This window comes from Diaporthe citri (genome assembly GCF_014595645.1).
Source record: "Diaporthe citri strain NFHF-8-4 chromosome Unknown scaffold_5, whole genome shotgun sequence".
NCBI lineage: Eukaryota > Fungi > Ascomycota > Sordariomycetes > Diaporthales > Diaporthaceae > Diaporthe > Diaporthe citri.
In genome coordinates, this window is record NW_025064850.1 from 4,879,178 (window position 1) to 4,893,737 (window position 14,560).

The following is a 14,560-nucleotide window of genomic DNA, read 5'->3' on the forward strand; positions in this document are numbered from 1 at the left end:
GACAGTCTCACAGGAGGAAGGGCTGCTTCACGTAAGGCTGTCTGATCCTGTCCATAGACTACAGCAAGTATAGTTAGGATCGATTCTACCACACAAAAGGCGTGCCAAATGTTGGCTGTCCGCATTGCATATTGGCCATACCATCCCGCCACTCTGCAAGCCCTTGTAGCCCAGAGTTGCTTGGTTCGCTCGGTTGTGCAAACAACGCTAGGCGATCATGGGCCTGAGGTCAATAGGCGGCTCGACCTCGACCTCAAGAGACGCGTCAGGGCCTAGAACCAGGGATCCCCACTGAAGAAGGCTGGAATTGCCGGCAGGCAGGCGGAACCACAGCCAGGGTCTAAGCTTGGCTTCTCCAGCTCCAAACCAGTGCATGTGGTAATTAAAACTGATTGCGACAGCTCGTCACGTCGGGCGAACCAGAAGTCCTCCTGCCCTGCTCTTAACGTGGACAAAGACCTTCTTGGGACTCGACCTGGGCTCTCCGTTTTCGAACCTCACGATATCAACAACCTCGGAATGCGCTTAAAGTAGCGACCAGACGGCGATTCTATGCACCCCTTCTCCGCCCTAACGATTGGAATCTTCGTAGCCGGCTACACCACCGCTCGATGGGACCTGGTCACGAGGCTCTATGAGCTTGCCATCTTTGCTTGGGACTACGGAGTTGTTGTGAGTCTGCCCTCCCACCTAGACACTATGTCTTATCGTGCACATCATATTCAATGCCACGAGCACTGGAAATCCCCCGAACGCACGCGTGACTCTAGCTGACTTGATTTTCTGTCCCCATCTTAGTCGCGCGCCGCATACGGTTTCGTCGTACTGTCGCTCTTCTTCCTCGTCGTTCTCCTGCCTGTGGCACGTCTTGCAGCCAGAGAGTCAGACCTGGTACGACCATCTCTCGGCCCTATGACGCCCCTCCCTGCGACCTTTCTCGACGCGCGTCGCTAACATCAACGCAAGCATCCTCGGTCCACCGGTTCAGGCATATCCGCACGGGAGCAGCTGAGACGAAGAGGGTCGTTCTAGAGACGTAGACCCACTTCAATCGAGGCTGTCTGTCATGCCAGAGCATGATGGGTTGATGCGCATTTTCTGGCCGATCGACATCCCAAGGTCGGACCTGCCTGGGGTGGTCGTGGGCTGGAGGAACTCGGCATTGGATGTGTTCGTGGTGGCTATTCTGGAAGCCGTCGATGTTAGTCCTCTCATCGAGAGTGCAGCTTGAGTGTGCCCTGCTAAGCCGTACCCGCTAGGCTCGAAATGTCGAGGGCGCGCTGAAGTCCCTCACTCTGTTCAGGAGCGCTCCCCACCCGATAGGACGGATTTTCGAGCTATGCGGCCAGTCAAGTATGCACGTACTTGGTGTCTCGAATGCCGACGACTCGGTGGTGATAGACCCGTCATGGGTGCGCGTGGCCATGGACGCGAACACCCGCATCCCTCAAGTCCGATGTGCAAAGGCCTCGAGTATTCAGATTATACAATTCCAGCGACCGCTACCAACGAGAATGCAGTACATATCGCTCAATCCCATTGCGCTGGCCTTGGGGGACAAGCCTACGGACGAGAGGATGGCGCCTGTGGGTGAGGCCGAGGCCCAAGAAGAGATACAGGAACGAATCCGGAGGGAGAAATCCGAGAGACTCGTCGAGAAACTCAAACAGCATTCTATCATAAAGCGGCCTGCTTCGAACAAGGAAAGGGCCCTGCCCAGAATCGTCAACCAGATCAATTGGTCCTCGGAACTCGAGATGCTTCTTCAGAAGAACGTATCAAGACTAGGAGCAAGACCCAAGCGAAGTCTTAGTGTGTCTGAGCGTGTGGTAGAGTCTGCGACTACGATGAAGAATTTCGTTCTGCTCTGGATATGGGAGCTGATCACCGTCTACATCTATCCCATCATCCGGCGAGGCTTCATTTTTGGCCTGATTGGCCACCGAATAGCGGCCGAGATGCTGCTGGTCGTCCTGGAGTGGCGACCTCAGCCTCATATTGCTGCTCTGAAGGACATCTCGGCCACGGCGCAGCAAGTTGAGATTCGGCTGCAGCAGTTCTGCTACTGGCCGATGCAGTATGTCACGTTGAGGCAGAGGAAGAACGACTGGGAAAGTGTGACGACAAGCCATCCTGACTACATTCGGTTCTACAACAGTCTTTGGCTTGTTGCTAATGATGTGATCATCGGGATCGCCTTGGGCTCATACATCATTGACAACGCTTCTTGGGTCGCAGACCAGATCAGCCTCATCTTGACAACGTACACCGTCGAAGCTTTGCAGAGCGGTATCTCGTGGTTGATGGGTTGGCCTGCCGGTTTGAAGCTGAACACCGAGTTAGCGGCGTTCCTTGGTGATTTGTTCTTGTGGGTCATCGATTACTGGGCCAGTAAGTCATTGCGTTCGTTCTCACCGCGCAAATCTCCCGACTGACGCTTCCCAGGCTGCATCGACACCTTCCGGCCAGCCTTGCCTGGCGTCATCTGGTTCATCGGATTCACCAGTTTCGCGGGAGCCAGCATGCCCATTGCAGTGTTCTCAGACTTGCTTTCCATCCTGACCGTCCATATATATTCTTTTTACCTCGCCTCCGCCCGTATATATCACTGGCAACTGACAATCCTCATCTCGCTATTCCATCTCTTCAGAGGAAAGAAGCATAACGTCCTGCGGAACCGTATAGACTCGTGCGATTACGACCTTGATCAGCTCTTGGTTGGCACGATCGTCTTCTGTCTTCTGTTGTTCCTGCTGCCAACTGTGGTGGTGTTCTACCTGAACTTCGCCATAGCCCGGATGGTTATCATCTCGCTAAAAGCCGCCTTTGATACACTTCTTTCCTGCCTAAACCATTTTCCCCTGTTTGCCCTTATGCTCCGGATCAAGGACCCTCAGAGGTTGCCAGGTATGTCTGATCGGCTCGGGAATTTACAGGCGGCAAGACTTCGCTAACAGGTACCCAGGGGGCATTCGTTTTGAACTTCGTGATACCCAAAATTATAGAGTCGTACATAATCCATCAATCCCAGACCTTCCGTCTACATCGGTAATCTACCTCAAGGTATGAGTGCCCATGATGTTCACCCTCGATTGTCTTCCAGCCTCCATTGCGTCGACGACACAGCAATACTCAGCTGACTCTTCATCATCGCCAGTCCATACCACTGACCTTCCGCGCCATGTTCCACCAGTATTTCCAGATGGCCGCGCGCATCCGGAAGCACTACCTCTCTCCACGGGTGCTCCTCTGCCTGCTCACGGGCAAATTCGTCCCGCCCATCAACCGCAAGAACCTGTACAGCCTGCAGTACAGCATGTTGCCGGCCCAGAGGTCGGGGATCATGGAGATGTGGGCTGCAGTCAACTCGCTCGTGAGGAACGAGAAGAGGCAGCCTTTGCCGGTGATGAATGGGAGGCTGACCAGGACGCGGGGATACGGTGGGCATTGATGGCTTCTAGTGGGGACGGTTAGGGTCTGCTAGAGAGAACGAGAGTGGTCGAAATCTAAGTTCGTGTGCCTGATGCCGAATGTGTAATGATGTGTATGTGCGTCCTGAACATTCCTTGCTGATAAGGATTGAGCCCCCCTGTGTTTGACGGGTGTCGTTATCCAGGAAATTCCTAGTAGACTGCAGTCGACCCTATTTTACCACTTGCCCACGCTGGCGCCCCTACTTTCGAGGCTCGAGTCACCATGTCAATGGTCTTTGATTCGCATATATAATTACAGCTGGACAGACCGACATCATGACAGACAGCACGACAGGATGAATTGGACAATTTTGCCTATGTTACCACTCGTGTTTCTGGAATCGTGACTTGGCCAATTTCTCTCCAACGAGCTACTATTAACACAGTGAAGGAAAGCCTCACGAGCTTCCGCTTCAACAACAACATGCCTTATTGAATGGCTCTCATATTATCGTCTGATAACGTCTGATCTGTTGATCTTCCGGGAAGTATTATGACACAGACAGTATGCGAGACTCCGTCGGGGGGGCATGTAAGTATTTACGACGGCTTCATACTTTGACGAGAGACCAGATAAAGCAGATTTATCAAGATACAGCGTTACGCGGGTCCAATGCCTACAGGATTAAACTCGTATCCCTCTGCAGTTTACAGATCGGCGAGTCCGTATTAAGATACATTTTGTTCTGAAGGCAGTAATCAGTCAGGTTCAACCAAACAACCGTCTTCCGCAATTTGTGAATCCCATTTTGGCTTGTTACTGAACAGGAAGTGAGAAGGCTAAAGCCCATTTTTACTATGGAATCACTGTGCAAAGGCAGTAGCGACCATGAAGTTGAGGTAAAGCAAACCCTCATTGTTGATATTAACAACAACCAAGCTCACAAGGAAAACAATTTTGTCTTTGGAAGAATACCCTCCCCTTTAACAGGAAGAGATATCAGCCCGAACCGGGAGGTTTGTGCAGCCAACCATTGCAGCAGGGGCTGATTCCAAGTCACCCTTGAATGATTAGACAAATTTTTATGTCTTCCATTTTATGGTGTCAGATAGCTATTGGTACACAATAACGTAGATACATATTTAGGTGCGACACGGCCAAACGGTCTCCTCACGCATGTCGTCTCATCACACGCCAACTCCCATCCTCATTGACTGCAACATGACCAAAAAGGCAACGATTTATTTAGGCGTGGCTTGAGTCCTTTCGAATTACGCCTCAGTTACGAAACTTTGTGTGTAACTCGCGGACTTGTCAACGCTGCAGCCTAACGCCGCTCGCTATTTCATTGACTCTGCTTACCCTAGCAATCCCCTGAGATTCCCACCAAATCATCGTCTCTGGGGGAACAAAACATACCATTCCTCTTCGATACAGCCCAGTCTCGTTCTCTGATTTCCCACACATGTGATTACGGCCAAAGGCGGACCCTTCACCAGCCTTCAGTTGGTTGATCGCGGAGATGCGTCAGTGCTGCCAGCCTCTGGCCGAGCCAGAACCTCCCTGACTTTCTGCAACAGGTGGCCATGCTTCACCAACGATCCCAGGCAATACAAAAGTTTCATGGAAACCTAATTCTATTTCATGATCGAAGGATTTTCGAAGCCCTTCGGATACATCCATCGTGACTCTGTCCGACAGCTCGAATGGCCTGACTTCTGTGTGGTCGACATGGACAAACGCTTCGTCACGCTGAGTTCGGGGAACGACTTCATAACGCGTACCCAGCTTTTCCAAGAGACGCTTCTCAAAGGGCACGAGTCCTGATCGGTCCCAGTTCTGAAGAGGCTGTCCAAGGAGAACTTCCCTCTCTACGACAGCAACAGACAACGCGTCCTCGAGATGGACGGTTCCGGCCTTGACCTCTTCGGCGTCGCCAACTTCTCCGTACATCTAACTGCCTGGGCCAATACAGACAACGGCATCAAATGCTGGATCCCCCGTCGGGCTGGGCGAATGAGCTACCCCAACATACTCGACAACACTGTCGGCGGCAGTCTCAGGATGGGCGAAGTCCCAATTGACTGCATCATTCGGGAATGCGAAGAAGAGATCTGTCTGGACCCCGCTTATACTCGGGAACACATCAGAGCCTGCGGTACAGCTTCTTACCATATGGTGGTCAACGAGTGCGGCTCGCCCAGGTGCCAGCTACAGACTCAATATCTGTACGAGATGGAACTGCAGGCCGACATGGTGCCCAGTATCGGCGACGGCGAGGTCGCCGAGCTGGCCCTCATGACGATTGAGGAGGTCAGGAATTCCATGAGAAACGGGAAGTTCAAGCTCAATTGCAACATGACCTGGCTGGCGTTCCTCATCCGCCACGGCCACCTGACTGCCGAGAACGACCCAGACTTCCTCGAGATCTGCGCCCGCCTGCACCGCAGACACGATCTCTTCGTTGCTTAGCCCAGGAGCTCTCATCATGTGGCAAGCTCGCCTGAGGGGAGGATTTAATCTTGGGCGTCCAGACGGGTCTGGTATCTCACCTTGCACAGTGTAATCATGTCTTGAGTGAGCACTGAAAAGTCGAGGTTGTGGATGGTTGGGACTAGCAACAGGATCAGAAACCGAGACTTGTTTGCACGGGAGTATTCCACACAATTGAGCGTTGCATGACCTATGATAGGGTAGATCATCTCGCAAAAGATTTTCCATCCATCTTTGACACTAGCCTCAGCTGGATATTCCCGTGGCGGGAGCTATCAAACCAGCTTTGATACTGCATAAAAAATCCTAGCTTCAGAGTCATCTGCGGAGGCTGATGGAGTGCTGTGTGGGTAGTCTGATCGCAATCATACAATCATCAGGCCAAAGTACGTGCATTTGAAGATGAGCTTTCGGATGAGCAGCTAGAGTTGAAGTTTGGAAGCGGGCATGACGGGGTGTGCACGCATAAGCTTCATATTTTCCCCTCAAAAGCGTCAACCTTCTTGAACTTTCAGCCGATTCTAAGGTGAGCGAATGCTACGTCGTCAATACAAACTCGGATGTCCTTGAGCATTTTCGTCCACTTGACCAGCCTGACTGACTGCCGCTGCATCCAATGTCTGATTCACTGGTAAATCAACGTTGAATTTTCGACCTGCTTCCCCCCTCGCCCTTTCAAGAAGAAGGGAAAAAGAAAAAATCAATAGAAAAAGTGAGCTTTCATGGAATAGGATATGCTCGCCAAGTGATAACCCCTGTGTTTATATACCGGTATTAATGAATAGTTTCCTAGGACCTAACGGCTTCCTGATACCTAATTGCAGTGGAAAATGCTGGTTGAACAATTTTGTCTCGGCCGTATGTATGTCATGTGTACAGTGGCAGCGTGGTCAGCCGTGCTACGGGCTGTTTGACGTTCGAAACTGCCACTGCAAGGCGGTCCGGACTGTATTGCAACACTTCTTGCAAGATCGGCGAGGCTTACATGTAGCAAGGCCACAGGTTCTCTATGTCCAGGACCATGCGTTGAAGCAGGAACATGAAGGGGGATGATCATATTTCGCGAGGAGTTGGCGACATGGCTTCATATCCTCGCATAATTCACACCAACTGATGTCTCGGCCCAAACCTCCACAAGACGAATGATTACTGTCTTGTTGTTGCACACATCCGTGTACAGCCGCCTTGTTTGCTTCTTGTGCCAGCACGGGTGTGGGAACATATACCTGGGCTCACCCATCCACAATGGCCACGCAACACCTGTCCTCCTTCATTCTCTTGATGTATTTAGAAGAGCCATCTACGCCAAATTTCTTTTCAATCTCTTTGTACCGGAGAAGAACAAACCATACCACCATGGGCTCTTCAGAACAGCCTTCGAATGAGAATACAAATGGCGGAAACGACGCCTCGACCGTCCTGAGCATCATTTTAGGAGGAGTCATTCCAGGCTGTGCTGTCTTAACAGTAGTACTGATCTTCCTGGTCTGGTTCATGAGCGACTGCCTCGATCCCACAAGGCCGACCGGCGAGGGCGACGATAGCGAGACTCCACCGGAATGTCCCAAGTACTCGGGTTCCCCTGGGAGAGAACAAGACCACGCGCCGCCTCCGTACGAAGCGGCGAGGAGTCATCCTGGGTCGGCGACGGAGCGCTGGGGCGATGACCGTACGGTCTGTGACGAGGGCGACGACAGCCCCTCGAAGCACCGTGGGACCGCACACCCAACCGCCTCGAGCTGGCCCCCAAGCTCGGACACGACTTGTCTGAACTCAAAGGCATCTTCGTTACAAGATGTGTCTGCTGCCTAAAGACGATACCGCGCCGAGGGCTATACCTACCCAATGAAAGCACGCCAGTGAGGTGTCCTGTGACGACTCCTATATTTCCAGTGTGGGAAACGAGCTTCACTGTCTCTGTGAGGGCGGACGGAGGAGTTGAATAAGTGGCGAGTGTATAATACAGGTGTGTGAGGAGCTTCTGAAAGTGATGGGTTGTAAGTTAATGCATTTAAAATCTGGCCCTTGTCTTCATGGGCGCGGGTTGAAAACGGGAAGTGTTGTCTGATCGGATCCCTCGAATTGATTGAACCTTCTTACATTTCATGAAAGAAAACTGCAGCGCTTCGAAACTATTTTGGCGACCTTTGGCCAGAGAGTTGCCACATGCACCAGTCATAAGTGGCATTATTGGTGAGCAAGCATCTGGTGATACCCTCTCTGGATGGGCCGAGGGAGGGCATTGCCATACTGACACCGACCAGAAATCAATTGACTGAGGCAGTGACGACCAGGAAAGCAAGCGCATGAGAGAGTTTGCAAGAGAGCAACACGGTATCCGTTTTCTTAGCAGCCACCAGTTTGGTGAGGTCCAACTACCGCGGGTTGTCCCATGGGGAAGGGAGTGTGGGGTAAGGAAAGTCAGGCCACTCTCCCCCTTCTCCTGCTTTACTTCCCATTGAAGTCGAGGGGGGCCTGTTACACACACGTGACTTGAGCATGAGGGGAAATGCAACTCGACAGGGCGAGGTAAATTCAACGACATCTCCTCAATTCCAATGCTGGACGACACTTCTCACATCAATTGGCAACATCGAGCAACATTCGAGCGTGGGCCGCATTCCCTCAATCCGTCGTGTTGTTCGACTCGCACCACTCCAGAACAGCCCCCGCCCGCCGAATCGCTCCACACGATCGACTCGCTGGGCTCTCTAGCTTACCCGCAGAGACCCACAGCTCACACGATGGCCGTGGAGATGGAGCCTTTCCCCAGGAAATCCTGCGAGCAGAGGCCAGCGACTCATCAGATTGGCCATAAGCCCAGATTGGGACTACGATAAGCTCATGCGGTCCCCGACAGCAAGCGTGCTCGGCCCTTCAATTGACCTCTGTATGCGGCCGTCCTTCACGTCAACGCGATCGCCAGACCCGCCGAAGGAAAACGGATCCAGCACCGCCGGCCTCGTCACTGAGCACCCCGTGGAGCACCTCGTGGAGCATCTCGATCACATACCCCAGGGCGACTCTGGCAGCCGGTCTCGGAGCTCCGAAATACGTGCAACGGACACAGAGAAATGGAGTGGTCTGTTTCATCATCTTCTAGATCCAGTGGACCGGGATGGACTGGCATTGCTATTGTACAGTTCCCGGAAACCTGAACACGCAAGTCTCGCCGTCTATGCTCTATGGTAGCCGCCGCAAGCACCCTTCTATGCAATACACGCCCAGAATGCTCCTCCCATGCTTGTCTATATTGCCGCCGAGTGGTGAGCAACGGACACTCGGTACCATCCAGCTCCAGGCAAGTGGCCCGTCAGCTTTCGGCGAGGCATGCTCCATTCGTCCAGTGACAGAATTAAGGAGTTGTTTACGTCTGCAGGTGCGCCCGTTAGCGGAGCTCCGGTGTCGAGATGGCATGGTTGCATTGAGGCATTTTCATCAAGGTGGACCAGGGTGCCCATCGAAGATCGACGGTCCTGGGCTTGGGGGTGAGGTTGCACGTACGAACTTGGCCATGAGGGCAACCATGAGGTCGAAAAGACCAATGGCCTCGACGAAGGCGAAACCCAGAATGGCGTAAGAGAACAGCTGGCCACGGAGGGCGGGGTTGCGGGCAACACCGTTCAGGAGAGCGGCGAAGACGAGACCGATACCGATACCAGCACCAGTCAGACCGATGGCGGCGGAACCCATACCCAGGTTCTTGGAGACCTCAACCAGGGCGTTGGCCATCTCGGAGCTGTAGGGGCGGGCCTGCTGCTTGAAGGCAGAGCGGGTGGTGGTGTTGATGATGCTCTGGCGCTTGGCGGCCTGGAAGGGGCTGGGCTTGCTCATGCCTATTGAAGAGTTTTTCTCAGTACCGATCGGGAGCTACGGCGGCGTGGTGACGGGCTCAATTGGGTCAATTGGAGGTCTCAATTGACTTCCAACCGTCTCGGGCCGATGACGTTTACGGCCGACGGCTGTGGACCGACGAGCTCTAGATGAGTTCCTTACCGGTGATGGTGCGCTTGGAAGCGTTGGCGACCTGGACACGCATGGCAGGGCGGGCGACCTTGGTGGTCGTGGAGGCCATGGACGAGGCCAGGCGGGAGGCGAGCACACGGGTAGAGGCCATTGTGTCTGATGGAGGGGAGAGAGGTATGAAACAGAAGAACTTTTGATAGAAAGGGAAGGGTTGGGCAGGTTGCTTGAGGACGGCAAGGTTCGAGTAGATGCTCGGTGTGGATGAGGGAAAAAATGAGAGTCGAAGGGAAAAGGACAGAGCGGAGGTCAGGTGAATGGGTGGGACGGGGACCCGGAGCTGCCAGCCAACGAAACCCAGCAAAACCACCGAGAATCGAGTATCACGGGCCAATGGCATCCTAAGCAGGAACGCTCGATCCACCGCATCATCGAAGCCACCACTATGTAAGGACCCACCATCCTTAGCCGTCAACAAGGAAAAATAACGCCCCGGGTGCCGGGAGCTCACTTGAGCTCGGGCGATATCGGGACTCGTCTGGACGGACGGGACATTGATAAAAGGAGGTATGATCCCTCGAATCCAGGCGTGAGGTATAGTTCCTCACTGCTGTGCTGCCAAGTTGGCAGTCGACACGACTCATGAGAGTTTCGAGAATCCTACTTATCTGATCGAAAGCCCACGGCGAATCTTCGCAATCACACTCCGGGCCTGCAGCCAGCGACCTGCAGCTTCTCCGGGGGCTTTTTAAGCTCTCTGAGATGCATTCACAAGGAAGCATCACGCAGTCTGAAAAAAGTTTTCCGTCTGAGATTCTCTCAGGGGCAGGCAGAGTGAGTGCTAGCAACGAGCAGTTCGGATAGCATATGATATGTGACCCCCACGGGCGGGATCCTTGTTTGCGGCTAGAGAAAGGAGCGGCCAACTGCTCAAAGGTGTTCCTGAGTTCGGGCCATGCGACTCTGCTGCGCTATACAGTACCGACGACATGGGCTCTCGGCTCCCGGGTGAGAAGGTTTCAGTGCCTGTGACGGTGAGTGCCATAGCTGGACCAAGACTGCCTGCAAAATTTGGGTGCATTGTCTGCCAGAGGCACGTTCTGCAGGATCGCTCGCTGATGGGCTGACGTCTCCCTGTATTGCACCGGTTGGTGGTCAGGAACAGCTGATATACCAAGTGATATGTGAGATTCCGGTGTTGAAGAATCGAAGCCAATGACACAGGGATAACATCCAAGTCGTGCTGTGGATACTATGGGAGGTTGAATGAACGCAGGGGGGATGGTGAGAAATCCGGAGCAGCCCAAGCTGGAAATTCAATCTTGTTCCGATCCTGCTGGGGTCCTGAGAAGCGCATGCAACAATGACAGCGCTGTAGGCTTTGACGCGCTGACGTCGAGAAAGCATCGAAAATTTTTCCAAGCCCAAACCCAAGCCAACCCGCGATCACCCGTGGTGTGCAACCCTGTCACACGCTCAGGACCGCCCGCCCCTGCAGTGCGCCAGTTGAGGCCTTGGCACTCGGAGCCTCAATTCTGACGTTGGAGCTTGGGCAAGGAAAAAGAAAAGCTGTCTCTCCCATTACTACGCCGCGATGCGTGCGACCTATCGCTTCGAGAAATCCCGGCTGCAAGGGTGACAGCTGACCCAGGGGGCTGGACTAGTGTAGCTGTTGCAGCAGAACGCAGCTGACAGGATGTCTTGAATCCTCTTATGTCTTTCTGTTCCAGTTCTTGCTTGCTTACTTGCGTGAAACCTGTAAATATTCGCGTGAAGACATTATAGACTTCGGGCAACGGTGTGAATTAACATTCCCCAGTCCCGCACAATCGACCCGTCTTACAATAACACAGGAGCCCTCATGCCCCGACTGCATCTGGTCTCACTGTGCATCACGAACGTGCGTGCATACACCAGGATGTTCTTTTGAGGCTGACCAGGTTTGGCCCGTTGGATTCCGTGGTTGCACTCCCGCTTGGCCGCCCCCGAGATTACTGCAGGCTAATTTGCGCCATGCCCGAGCTCGTTGCTCACAGCTCAGCTGCAATTTGGACTGGATAGACCTACTGGACTAGATTGAACAGTACAGGAGTACAAGGTGGGACAAGCTCGCCCTTTTCAGCCCCCAAATCCTCTGCTCCGGGCTGGCCCAAGCTCCTTGCCCGAAAGGGACGAGACACTCGAGCAGCCTGTTCAACTGTGGACAAGATATGCTGTGAGTTGTGACAACAATAATGGCATTGTCACTCGTGAGTAGACGTTAATGTATGAGAAGACCCCATACATATTGTAGATCACTGTTCAGTTGTAATTATGTTACAGCAATATAAGAGGCAGTTGGATATCTTCGACAGTAGCACCGCGCTTCATGCGAACTCCTTACACCGAGCTGCAACATTCATAAAGAATACATTCTACTCTTCCTCCTCCTCCTCCTCCACGGATGCCGTTTTGATAGCGTAGCCATCAACAAAGCCGTCCGGGTCACATGCCCTCTCCAGGCTGATTCCATTCACCCGGACCCATTCCCATACAGCCTGTTTGCTAACCCGCACCCGCGGCACCTCCTTCTCCTTCTCGCCGCTGGCAACGGCGGCCGTTTCATCAATGCCGTCGTCATCGCCCGGCGAAGTGCCACGCCCCACGGGCTTCGGCGGTCCCAGCCCGGCCTCCTCCACGACGCCCATCTCCCTCAGGACCGCCAGGCAGTCCTCGGGCACGATCCACGTCGCTTGGCTACACTCCTCGGCGTCGACGATGACCTCGTCGTCGCCAGTTGTGTCCAGCCCCAGGAGCCAGGCGGCGATCTCGCCCGCCCAGAAGCGCTTGTAGCCGCGCTTGCCGAGGTCCGAGATGGGCTTCTCGGGCCCGCCGACCACGCCCTCGCGCCGCGAGATCTCGTAGCTGACGCCCATGAGCAGCGCGCCGAGGCCCTTGCGCTGCCAGGGCGGGAAGATCAGGATGCACGCCAGGTTGTTGTTGTCCCACGACAGCTTTTCCTTGGAGAAGAAGCCCACGATCTGGTGTCTGGGCGGTAGCGGTTGCGCCTCCTCCCCTGCCTCGCCCTCGTCGGTGGCGCCCTCGGGGGACGGCGGATGCGGAGGCCGCGGCGCGGTGTGCACCAGGAGGTAGTATTTGAAACCGATCACATCGAAGAAGACGGACTTGTTGTCCAGGAATAGCTTGGCGAAGAGCGAGAGGGTTTGGCAGAACAAGCCCTCCTCCTCCCCGTCAACCTCCCAGATGGACCACTCTCCTTGGTCTTCGACCGAGTCCTCGGCGGGCTGGGCTGCCGTGTCTGGAGCTTTCCTCTTGCGCCCTGTCTCCTTGGGCGCTGGCGCAGCGCCGGTACCGGTGGCGGGGGCGGCGTGCTTCGCCTGGTGGCCCTTTGGGTGGGTGTAGATCTTCTCACCGGGGACGTAGCCCCTCCTCTCACACTGGTGGACGTGCTGCCACCACGGTACCAGCTCCTTGGAATACTTGAAGCAGCATGGGCAGACGTACAGCCGGTCTAGCTTGTCTTCTTTTGTCTTCCGGGAGGTGGCGTTCCCAGGGCCTTCATCCTTGCCACTCCCGTCCTGCGAGGGCCCGTTGCTGTTGCCCGACTTGACGCTATTCCCGGACACGTCCCCCAGTGCCTCAGTGCCGTAGGGCGAGTGGTACCACGTTGAGAAGCAGATGTTGCCAAACACGACTTTATCGATGTTCCGCTGGGCGGTATTCGGCTTCTTGTGCTCTTTGCTGGGGTGTTGCTGGGTCTTTTTGGCAGACTTTGGCGAGCGCTGGGTCGACTTCGTAGGGGGCTGTAAGAACGGCTTGCTCGTATTTGCTGGGACGCGATCTGAGGCCCTGGCCGAGCGGGAGAGGAGTTGTGTCATGGATGCGGTCGAGTGGGTATTCGAGGGCATGTGCTGGTGTTGGCGTTGCTGCTGGTGCTGCTCAGTCGTCGGATGGGGAGTGTGCTTCGGGACAGCTCGCGACGGTGCAGCAGAACTGCGTGGTCTCAGGTCTGCAGTTGATTCGACATGCATCTGCTGGACGGGACGACTGGTGTTAGCTTGGTCGTCGGCGGCGGCGGCGGCGGCGTGCTGAGCATTGTCATGACGGTGGCGGAGGCTCCTTGCAGGCTTCAAGGCCGGGTCCGGACGGGCCTGATTCGTAGCCTGCAGCACGGGCCGGCGCTGTGCTGAGCGCCCCGACGCGCTTGGGTGTGTGGGCGCAGCAGGTGCAGATGCATGTGCAGGTGCATGTGCGCGCCCCCTGAGGCTGGTCTTCTTCAACTCGCCGACTTCTTCATCGTGGTCATCGTTCCCCTCCACCTCTGCCTCTGGCTGTGCATCGGGCGCGTCTGCACCGGAACGTCTGGCGCGTCTGCGGCGTGGCTCAGGGTCGGCCTTGTAGACGAGCGGGGCATTTGAGGTGTGACGTGTGGCACGGTGGACTGCTCTCGGTGGAGACCGAGCTGGAGCTGGCGCTGCATCATGAGGTCGCTTGCGCTTGAGAGAAGCCATCTGGCTGTGGTCAGGTCCTGGCCGGGCAATTGCATGTCATGTGTAAATCAATCAGGTCATGATGCCACAGTAGGGTGCTGAGGGCAGCAGCTGCTTCGATGTGGTGGCAGTTGAGCGTGTCGGCCCTTTGAAGGCTCGAATGCCTCCCAGTCTGGATACATGCACGACTAACACGGCCA

At 54.8% G+C, this 14,560-nt stretch overlaps 6 protein-coding genes across 6 annotated transcripts; 4 read left to right on the forward strand and 2 right to left on the reverse strand.

The window, feature by feature from the left end:
• Positions 1-552: 552 nt before the first annotated feature.
• Positions 553-1,032, forward strand: INS49_011878 (uncharacterized protein; the record flags this gene model as incomplete). The annotated part of the gene is made up of 3 exons (XM_043172586.1): positions 553-672; positions 799-891; positions 967-1,032. The coding sequence occupies 3 exons, from the start codon at positions 553-555 to the stop codon at positions 1,030-1,032; spliced, it is 279 nt and encodes a 92-aa protein (XP_043024331.1).
• Positions 1,033-1,066: 34 nt separating this feature from the next.
• INS49_011879 (uncharacterized protein) lies at positions 1,067-3,451 on the forward strand (the record flags this gene model as incomplete). The annotated part of the gene is made up of 5 exons (XM_043172587.1): positions 1,067-1,201; positions 1,260-2,391; positions 2,446-2,907; positions 2,966-3,063; positions 3,158-3,451. The coding sequence occupies 5 exons, from the start codon at positions 1,067-1,069 to the stop codon at positions 3,449-3,451; spliced, it is 2,121 nt and encodes a 706-aa protein (XP_043024332.1).
• Positions 3,452-5,145: 1,694 nt separating this feature from the next.
• On the forward strand, positions 5,146-5,886 carry INS49_011880 (uncharacterized protein; the record flags this gene model as incomplete). Its single annotated transcript, XM_043172588.1, has 2 exons — positions 5,146-5,194; positions 5,252-5,886. 2 exons carry the CDS (start codon positions 5,146-5,148, stop codon positions 5,884-5,886), a joined length of 684 nt encoding a protein of 227 aa, XP_043024333.1.
• A 1,377-nt stretch (positions 5,887-7,263) lies between these two features.
• INS49_011881 (uncharacterized protein) lies at positions 7,264-7,719 on the forward strand (the record flags this gene model as incomplete). Its single annotated transcript, XM_043172589.1, has 1 exon — positions 7,264-7,719. The coding sequence occupies one exon, from the start codon at positions 7,264-7,266 to the stop codon at positions 7,717-7,719; it is 456 nt and encodes a 151-aa protein (XP_043024334.1).
• Positions 7,720-9,274: 1,555 nt separating this feature from the next.
• INS49_011882 (uncharacterized protein) lies at positions 9,275-10,024 on the reverse strand (the record flags this gene model as incomplete). Its single annotated transcript, XM_043172590.1, has 3 exons — positions 9,275-9,280; positions 9,412-9,743; positions 9,904-10,024. 3 exons carry the CDS (start codon positions 10,022-10,024, stop codon positions 9,275-9,277), a joined length of 459 nt encoding a protein of 152 aa, XP_043024335.1.
• Positions 10,025-12,284: 2,260 nt separating this feature from the next.
• INS49_011883 (uncharacterized protein) lies at positions 12,285-14,381 on the reverse strand (the record flags this gene model as incomplete). The annotated part of the gene is made up of 1 exon (XM_043172591.1): positions 12,285-14,381. One exon carries the CDS (start codon positions 14,379-14,381, stop codon positions 12,285-12,287), a length of 2,097 nt encoding a protein of 698 aa, XP_043024336.1.
• Between the last annotated feature and the right edge of the window lie 179 nt (positions 14,382-14,560).